The sequence below is a fragment of the Tupaia chinensis genome, unplaced genomic scaffold (genome assembly GCF_000334495.1).
Source record: "Tupaia chinensis unplaced genomic scaffold, TupChi_1.0 Scaffold000046_3, whole genome shotgun sequence".
Taxonomy (NCBI): domain Eukaryota; kingdom Metazoa; phylum Chordata; class Mammalia; order Scandentia; family Tupaiidae; genus Tupaia; species Tupaia belangeri.
In genome coordinates, this window is record NW_006159504.1 from 3,153,753 (window position 1) to 3,163,931 (window position 10,179).

Sequence of the window (10,179 nt, forward strand, 5' to 3'; positions counted from 1 at the left end):
CCCAGCCTTCAGGATTACGAGGGGCTACTGGGTGAGAGCTAAATCAAAGGTTAAGGTGCCCTGCCCATTTTGCTATAACACTTCTCTGAGTAATTTGGGAACTTTTCTGATATTTGTTGTGAATTGTTCCTACTCTCAGAAGTGAACCTAAGTTTTGATAGGATCCTGCAAGGAGCAGCTGAGTACTGTCAGGAGGGTGAAGTCCAGTTTACAGGTTTTTACAAGGCATCTCCCTTATTGCTTATACAAAAGATCTAGCTAGAGAATGTAGTCCCAATCTAAATGTTTGTTTTTCTAGCTAAACCTCTTTCTTGATCATTTAACTAAAGGGAGACTCCAGTGGGTGGAGAGGCCTAACTAAAAGTAACGGAAGTACAAAAAGGGCACGGGGCTGGGGGACAAGGCAGCCTGGAGCTCTAGCCTTAACTTGTTTCACCCCATTCCTGAAACTCTCACTCTATTAAGCTGTTAGACATAGCCATTACGCTAACTGCTGGTCCCTGTAGGCCTTATTTTTTTTTTTGAGAGTTTTTTTTTTTTGTTTTTTGTTTTTTGGTTTTTTTTTCCACTATAGGGCGCATACGCTCGCCAGACAGACAGAGAGAGACATAGAGACAGAAAGCGAGAAATCACCCCCCAGGGGGGATGGTCACGCCGCAATCCCTTCTCTTCCATTCTCCTCCTGGGATCTTGGGCACGCACGCACACGCACCCAGCATGAGTTTTAAGCCACCGGGTCCGGGACGCGAACCGCGGTCGACTACGTGGGAGTCCAGCGACATAGCCATTACGCTAACTGCTGGTTCCCCTAATTTTTAACAACTATGCACATTTATCTTTTTTTTTTTAACCTTGAGAAATTTGATGTTTTAAAGGAGCTATTAAGCTTGTCATACATCTATATAGAGCAAATTGTTTATTTTTTTGGCAACCCTAAATTTTAGCAAATACCAGCAGCTTATGAACATGTATAAAGAATAACAAAACTTCTTTAGCAACTTTTCCATGTAAAATTGAACAATTTTCTAATAGACCCTCTCAATATTTTTACAATTTAAAAAGAACAATAAAAGGAACAACAGAAACATGTTAACTTAATAATAAGAACTATAAAGAGGAATCAGAGGGAACCAGGCAATGTTTTCATGAGTCCATGTTCAACATTGGATTTTGATCCCTTTATACCAATTTTACCTTTTAACTCAGGTGCATTGCATTGACCATGCAACATGCAACCTTGGCAAACATTTCCTCATTTTAATTTGGCCAACCTTGGCTTAACAGTTTAGAAAACCAATTAGTTTACATAGAAAATGAAGATTTTACCCAAATGACTAGATTTCTTTAGAAACCTGGACTTGTAAGAGTACATTCTCTTTTCATCTTCTTTGTGAATTTCTTTAAGGAAATGACATTAGGATTAGAGCCATAGCTAATACTCTCACAAAAATTTATAACTGCCAAAGAAATTTGGCTATATATACCAGCTTAACTTAATAGCCTACCATTAACTCCTGAGAATCTCAAATTATTTTGGAATACAATGCATATATAGGCATACAAGCACATGATATTCATATATATATATATATACATACCTCAAATATAATATCAAGAGAATTAGAATTACTTAATTTGACAAGGTTTTCTATTTTTATCCAACATATAAACAGTAAGTCTGATTGGTTTAACCATTCCCCTTTTGGATGTTTCACGGGCCCTCTGTAAACATCCCAGGGTTACTTTGAGATCAGAGATACTCTGCGAGCACTAAAACTAAAGCCAGAAAAAGCTAGTCATGAATTCATTTCTCTATTAGATATCCACTATGCAAGACACAGCACATAAAGACTAGCTGTTTTATTAAACCAACCAACCATATTAAGATAAACGTGATGCTGCTTGATCAATGAAAACCTAGACAAAATATGTGTTGGAAATTGTGAAGACTTTCACTTATTAATCTTTTTCTTTCATTACACTTGAAGCCTGCTCATTCACTAAAGTTATATGAACTTGAAAAGCATTTAAACTAATTCGTATGAGTGCTCTTTTTATAAACTAAATTGAACAGAATTCTTTAAGGCCTTTTTATTCACACAGACATACAACATACAGTACATAACATGACAAACTACATGTATAGGTGCACACACACATCAGGACTATAAGAGCCAATCTCCCTGGGGTTACTTTGACACTAATACTCTTTAGAGCATCTCCCCCTTTTTTGGAATCTTTAGTTATACACTCAAGAAAGGTGGGTTTTAACTTTTTGTTGCCTATACCACTAGAATTTTTACAACACTAATATTCCTGATATTTCTACCCCATTTAAGTGTGATGTTTTTAAAAGGCCCTCTCAGTTTGGGGATGGAGAGTTTGATGCCATAATCACAACTTTCCACACATGCCTCATTGAAATGCTTAAGCATGCATTCTAAGGGACTTTACAAGAGCTGTTCCAGCCTTTCATGAATTCTAAAAGGCAAGTATGCTCTTTGGTCAAGATGTACCCTGGGACATTCCAGGACCCTCTTGCCTCTACCCACACCTCCTATGGTCACAGCGCAGTTTTCAGCAATAGTACTCTGAATGTAGGGATCATCGGTTCTTGAAGAACTCCTTGATCAATATTCCATTACTTGGTACCCTCAAGTGAGGAGGAGGAGGGATGGAACCAAGTGATGTTTTCCAAGAGGGTGCAGAGGAAATAATTAAAACAGCAGAAGAAACAAAAGAAACCCATAAAAAAATCCTAAGATATCCAGGGACTCAAACCCTGATTTTCCAGGGACTCAAACTCTGTCTTCCCAGGGACTCAAACCCTGTCAGGGACTCATTCCTGTGCCGCAGCCATAGCTGTGGGGCCACAAACACAGTCATTCACTCATCATGCACACAAGAGGGTACTACGTTCCTTCCCACCAATCCAAGAGAGCATGGAGAAAATATGTCCAATAACAGTAAAAGCAGAAGAAACCCATTTAAAAAGACCCTGAAACTTTCAGGGACTCAAACCCTGTCAGGGACTTTAACCTTGATTTTCCACAAACTGTCTAAGGGCTAGGAGGGGACTCAAACCCCTTATCATCTATCCCCCAGATTTTAGCATATCTGGTAGAACCTAAGTAGGGGTTCTATAACCTTGTCCGGTCAGCCTTGAATCTAGCCACCTGTGCAGAGACTCAAACCCTCAACCAAGGGATTCAGTCCCTGTCAGGGACTCTAACCCTGATTTCCTGCAGGTTGGACTTTCAGGGGCCTTCCAGGGACTCAAACCCTGCCTGGGATTCCCTCCCTGTTTCGTGGCAACCCCTTACTCACCGGTTTGTCTTCACTGAAGCAGATAGGCCAGAACAGGAACACCCAAAGAAATGCCTCTGGAGGTTTTACAACAAAACTCCACAGACTTTTGGAGGAGCCATCAGCATCTCTTGTCAGCTGCCAACAATCCTGAGAGGAGCTCGGGGGTCTTGGGGAATCCCAGGTGGTGCCTCCCCTAGAGCAGTCCTGAGTAGCCGGCAGCCAGGCCAAGTGAGGCTGTTCTCCCTAGGAGTCCTCACCCAGGTATCAGACAGCTACGCGATCTCACTGGGGCCTCTAGATGTTATAATCTACTCAGCGAGAAATGAGAGGACATCCAGACATAGCCAAATTTATTGGAGTTTATTGATTAAGCCGGCAGGACTGACTTGATGATTCACAAGGACAAAGGAACAAAGTGAAGGGGTTTCTCTTCCTTTAAAGTAAAAACGCTGGTTACAGAAGCAAAGCAAGCAGGTTAACCATTCCTGAGGGCATGTTCCATCATAAGCTTCAGAGGGGAAGTCTGAGTTTGTCCCATTTCCATCAGAAAAACGTACACACCAGCAGACATAGGTAATAAACACACAGACAGGACAAATGCAGCCACGCAGATGCTCTTCACCGAGTGAAAAGTCAACCTAAAGTGGGACCACAGCCTCACACCGTACCATGGGAGCAACCCGCTATGTACCCTCAGAGAACTCAGAACGACTGAGGGCACTCTGTCCCCTCCTGGGGGTCTGGAATGTCAGTGGCCTACCAGCACATCCGCTAGACCAATTCTGATCTATTACAGAGACCGAACAGGACAAACACAGAGACAAAGGAAACACACTCACCGGCTGTTATCTGTCGAATCTCCAGTTCGGGGATCCTGGGGGCCTTGGGGAATCCCAAACAAGCCCCCAAATGTTGTACCCCGGTCGTGAAATTCCCAAGAGACCACCAAGGAGCCGAGTCCAATGTAGTCCAATGTAAACACACAAGGACCGCTTTTAATTGGGCTCAAGCCCAATCTTATAGGCACAGCGGGTCAGAGTTGAGAGCCCCGGTGTTAATTGGGCTGAGTTTTTATTTGGCTATTGCGGGGGAGGTCGAGGAATGAACTAAGGCAGTTACACATTGGCTGTAGATTTCAAGAAATATAGTTGTCTTTTACTGATCGGCAAGAAAGTTACTTCAGGTCTCTGGTATTTGTTTCTTATCATTGGCCAGCCCTGGTGGGGTGATGGTCTTATGACCTTCTCCTGCATGATCGGCTCGCCTCCTTGAAATGGCGCCAATTCTCAGCAAGGTGGGTTTAACTAAATGGAGTCACTCCGGCCCTTCAATTAGACCTGAAAACTTGGGAATCAGTTATTAACCTAGTTTAGCAATATACTTGCATGTATATTGACTTCCTCTGTCGGGAAGAGAATATTATCCTAATCCAATTTGGAGAAGTTAAAGAGGAAGGGATCTGGTCTTGCCATCTTGTTCACAGAGGGGTCAGAAGAGGTCCCCTACAGAGCAGCCATCAGACACCCACTGTGCTGAGGGAAAACCTCTGTACCTTTGACAGAAGATTGGGAAACAGGTGCTCAGATCTCACTGCTTGAGTGACCAAGCAGGAAAGGGGATTAACATAACAAAAGTAGGGGTAAAGACAGTAGTCACAGGACCAGCAGTGTCTCTGGACTCCCATGTAGTCGACCACAGTTGAAGTCCTGAACCCAGTGGCTTAAACTCACCCCAGGCACGTGTGTGTGCATTCCCAAGATCCCAAGAGGAGAATGGAAGAGAAGGGATTATAGTGTGGCCATCCCCCTGGGAGGGGGGGAAGATTTCTTGCTTTCTGTCTCTCTGTCTCTCTCTGTCTTTCTGGCAAGCACACATTCCCTATAGCAAAAAAAAAAAAAGATTTTCACAGCTGAAGAGCCCAGAGCTGGATGATACTCCCCTGTGTAGAAAGAACATAAACTTGGGACCAGCAGATGGCATAATGGTTGCGTCGCTGGACTCCCATATAATCAACTGCTGTTTGAGTCCTGGACCCGGTGGTTTGAAACTCGCACTAGGCACGTGTGCAAGCATGCCCAAAATCCTGAGAGGAGAATGGAGAAGGAATTGCAGTGTGGCCATCCTTTATGAAAAGCACACTCTTACTAGAAAAAAAAAAAAAAAAAAAAAAAAAAAAAAAAACTCTCCAAAAAAGGCAGTAGTCACAATGTACTATGAGTCATTTCCACCTAAAAGTCAAGATTCTTTCAACAAAATTACCAAATCAATGTATGTTTAAAAAATATAATTGATAAGGTTACCAAACCGATGAATTTCTATATGCAAGACAAAAATAAAATATCTACTTTTAAATAAAATACTTGAGTAAAATAAGAAAACAAAAATAGTAGCTTAAGACAATAAATATCAAAATGCAACACTTGCATTGAATTAATGTTTATCTCACTGCTGACCAGGTTAAAAATGAAGTTGGTGATGTGACCATCCTCATTAACAACGCCGGTGTTGTAACAGGAAAGTCCTTCCTCGATACTCCAGATCATATGGTGGAAAGATCATTTTTTGTAAATGCCTTGTCTCATTTCTGGGTAAATCATTCTTTTTCATTTTCTTTTATTGATGAGTATGAAAATTCCATGTATTTCTATAAACAGTTGTTCACCATTTGTCTGTAAATATCCATCCAGGAGATAGACCAATGGGTCTCATTTTCACTGGGTTTTACCCCACCATACCCAGCTTGATTTTCCTGATCTTGCCCTATTCCAAATCCTCAGGGAAATTCCCTTCCAGTTGCCTTCTCCCATCTGATCCCAAGACTTACTAATCTTTTCAGCAATCTCCTTACCAAAATAAAAATTAAGAATGTGACAAAGATTATACAAAAGATATTTAATTTTTTCTTAAGTGAAAAAGGAGCTTGTGCAGAGAAGGGGATTATTTTAAAAGTTCATTTATTTTTAATTGACAAATAGTAATCATATATATTTACAGAGTACAATGTGATGCTTTGACTTCTATGTGTGTGTGTGTATGATTTATATAAATATCATAGAAGAATTCAATCAAGCTAAAAACTTATCAATCACTGCACCAATTTATCATTTTTGTGGCAAAAATATTAAAACTCTATTATAGCAATCTTGAAATAAGCAATACATTATTATTGACAGTAGTCACCAGGCAGTGCAGTAGTAGATCCCATTTCTATCATCAGAGATCATTCTAAGGGCAGTTCTATCTAGACACTCCAGCCTCAGAGAGGACACTCCTGAGTTATAAATTCACTTCTTCCATAAAAAGTCTTTCTTCTCTTACTTCTTGCTCCTGTGGGAAGTGACTTCCGTAGCATTTACCAGTCATATCACCTTGAAGAGTTCATTTAAATACTTTGGGCCTCAGTTCTCTTATTGGTTGAAAGGAGGATGCAAATGGCCCATGGCTGCATGTGCAGTGCCTGATATAAAGTAAGTGCTCTGTGCAGTTGATTATTCCTCCTGCCTTAGTTTCTTCCACTATAATACCATTTGTGCATGCGCATGGAAAACCACTGTAATGGTAGCTCCCATTTGGAAGCAACCTATGAATTCATTAATAGATGAATGGATAAAGAAAATGTGATCTCACAACCTGGCCGAAATAGCTCAGTTGGGAGAGCATTAGACTGAAGAAAATGTGGTCTATATAGACACTATGGTACTAAACAGACTTAAAAAGAAGGAAATTCTGTCATATGACAACATGAATGAACTGGAAGGCATACTAAGTGAAATAAGCAGGGCACAGAAAGGTAGACACTGTGTAAACTCACTTCCACATGGATTTTTTTTTTTTTTGGAGAGCTTCTTGCTCCTGTGGGAAGTGACTTCCGTAGCATTTACCAGTCATATCACCTTGAAGAGTTCATTTAAATACTTTGGGCCTCAGTTCTCTTATTGGTTGAAAGGAGGATGCAAATGGCCCATGGCTGCATGTGCAGTGCCTGATATAAAGTAAGTGCTCTGTGCAGTTGATTATTCCTCCTGCCTTAGTTTCTTCCACTATAATACCATTTGTGCATGCGCATGGAAAACCACTGTAATGGTAGCTCCCATTTGGAAGCAACCTATGAATTCATTAATAGATGAATGGATAAAGAAAATGTGATCTCACAACCTGGCCGAAATAGCTCAGTTGGGAGAGCATTAGACTGAAGAAAATGTGGTCTATATAGACACTATGGTACTAAACAGACTTAAAAAGAAGGAAATTCTGTCATATGACAACATGAATGAACTGGAAGGCATACTAAGTGAAATAAGCAGGGCACAGAAAGGTAGACACTGTGTAAACTCACTTCCACATGGATTTTTTTTTTTTTTTGGAGAGGTTTTTACTATAAGGGCACATGTCCTTGCCAGAAAGACAGAGAGAGAGACAGAGAGACAGAAGGTGAGAAATCATCCCCCAGGGAAATGTGGTCAAATTTTGTACAAATGGCTGAAAACTACATGGAAGACTTGGCATACTAGAAAAGCTAGGTTTCTGATTTTTAACCAACCATAAGTATAAAAATGTTCATTTGATTCAATTACTGTAGTCTACTTTTTAGGGCATGTGTGATCACCAGAGACAGTGAAAGGGAAAGTGAGAAATCACTCCCCTCCACCCCACAATCCCTTCTCCTAAAATTTTCCTCCTGGATTTTGGACATGCATGCACACGCACCCAGCTTGATTTTTAAGCCACCAGGTCCAGGACACCAGTCAGCCACATGTAGTCCTGTGCCTTAACCAGTATGCCACTTGCTATCCCCACTGTAGTGTACTTTAAAAGAAAAATTAATCAAACAGGATCTCTCATAGATTAACATATAGTAAACTCCAAGTTCTTGAGAACAATGACTGTGATACCTATTTTTATGCTGCCACAGAATCTAAGAAACCCCTGATGATAAATACATATTAGTTAAGTGAATAAGTACAGTCATCAAACACTTGAGCAAATAAAGTAACCAATGAGTGAAATACTGACACAGTTTGTTTGTATCTTCCAGACTTGCAAGGCCTTCCTTCCTGCCATGATTAAAGCTAACCATGGCCACTTGGTATGTATTTCAAGCATAGCCGGAATGGTTGGTGTTAACAGTCTAGTAGGTGAGTACTTTGTTCTACCATGTGTCTGTGCAAACCCTAGTACACAGCACCCAGAAGTTAAGACTATTCCAAGGTACAGATAATTTCTTCTTGTACTTAGAGGAAATCCCTGTAATACTTAACTCCATTTATAATCACAGAATTCTCTTCCATTTCTCTATTTACAATGGCAGTGGTAAGGAGAGTTGGTTTCCTCTTTTAAAATGATTAGAACACAGAAAGAATGTGCCTTCTGGATCACTGAGTTAAGAAAAATCTAAGTTATTTCCATCTTTTTGTTTGATATATAGTGTGAAGACATAGGAGTGGAGTGTTTGGCCACATAAATAATTTTAACAGTGATGTTTTATACCCAAGGATAAGCCAAAGAAAGGGAAGAAGATTGGATTTTTAAGATAATTCAAAGAATTAATTTGTCAAACTGTTACTTAGAGTTTGTCACTTCATTTCAGATTATTCTGCAAGTAAATTTGCAGCCTTTGGTTTGGCTGAGTCTCTCTTCCTTGAATTAGGCATACAAAACAAAACTGAAATCAAAACCACCATTGTATGCCCATATTTCATCAAAACTGGAATGTTTGAAGGCTGTACAACCAAGTAAGTGAGCTCTTACAATATTCTTACTCTTGTAACAATCTTCCAATATATGTCAATCATATGATCATTTTCAACTTTTGAAATATAGACAATAAAGCAAAAAATTTAAATACCTAATTTAGTTTTAAAATTTTCCATATGTGTGAAATTAATAGATGTATTTAATTTAAAGATGCATAGTCATGAAGTTATGATGTGGTAAAACTTTAAACCTAGAACCCTATTAAGAATATTCAAATAAAACAGAGAAAATTGATACTAATAAAAATATTAAAATACAACAGAGAAATTTGTAGTGAGAATGTATTTATCATTGAAGTGTTGAGGCTATGTCTTTCCTACAAACGATACTGAAGTATAAATAACCCAAAGATAAACATATGTAGAAGGCTAATATATGTGAGGATGTATTCCAAGTGAACACTCTGGTTCAAAGGTTAAATTTGGCTAGAACAGTCCAAATTAGTATGCAAATGAAATATGAGGGCATTTTCAGAAGGAGAGAAACCGGTAGAGGATACTGAGAGTGTAGATATGATATGAGGACAAGTGTGGTCATTACAATTGTTTTAAAAAGGGACTAACATAATCCCAATGTCATAAGTCAGCTGTATTTATAGGAAACAGAGACAGCCATCAGCAATGCTAGCTAAAAAGCAATGAGCCTAGTTAGAATCCAGTGAAGCTAAAAAAGTAAACAGAAAATTCCAAAACAGGTAGTGAAGAACTGATACAACATAGAGGGGAAAACTCTTTCTTAAACAGACAGCTACTAAGCTGGTCAAAATAAGCAAAGACAGTCATTTAAAAATATCTTCAGATTGAGCAATGGTATGCCATAAATTGAGAAGTGTTTATTCAACAAAATATATGGAAATTCAACAAGAACACTGAAGGCCATGGTATTGTGGCTAGGGATATATCCTTGCCTTGTGGGATAACTGTTTTAGCAGGTTGGCAACCACAAGGCAGTCCTGTCCCCCAGCATCCTGGGGCAGAAGAGCTATTCTGGGTAGTTTTGCAGCAGGTAAACAGTGGGAGATCCCATGTTTGACAACTCCATGTAGTAGAAGGGTTATACTGAATGAATAATCTCAACTACATTGCTTATGCCTGTACCCTCAACTTATGTGTAGGG

The 10,179-nt window shown here is 39.6% G+C and overlaps 1 protein-coding gene across 1 annotated transcript in view; it reads left to right on the forward strand.

Moving 5' to 3' along the window:
* The window catches only part of LOC102489146 (short-chain dehydrogenase/reductase family 16C member 6), a 33,384-nt gene that overhangs the window by 8,010 nt on the left and 15,195 nt on the right, over positions 1-10,179 (forward strand). The window contains exons 2-4 of the mRNA XM_027773833.1: positions 5,766-5,897; positions 8,345-8,444; positions 8,897-9,041. Of these exons, the coding sequence (XP_027629634.1) occupies positions 5,766-5,897; positions 8,345-8,444; positions 8,897-9,041 (377 nt within the window). The remainder of the gene's footprint in view (positions 1-5,765; positions 5,898-8,344; positions 8,445-8,896; positions 9,042-10,179) is intronic.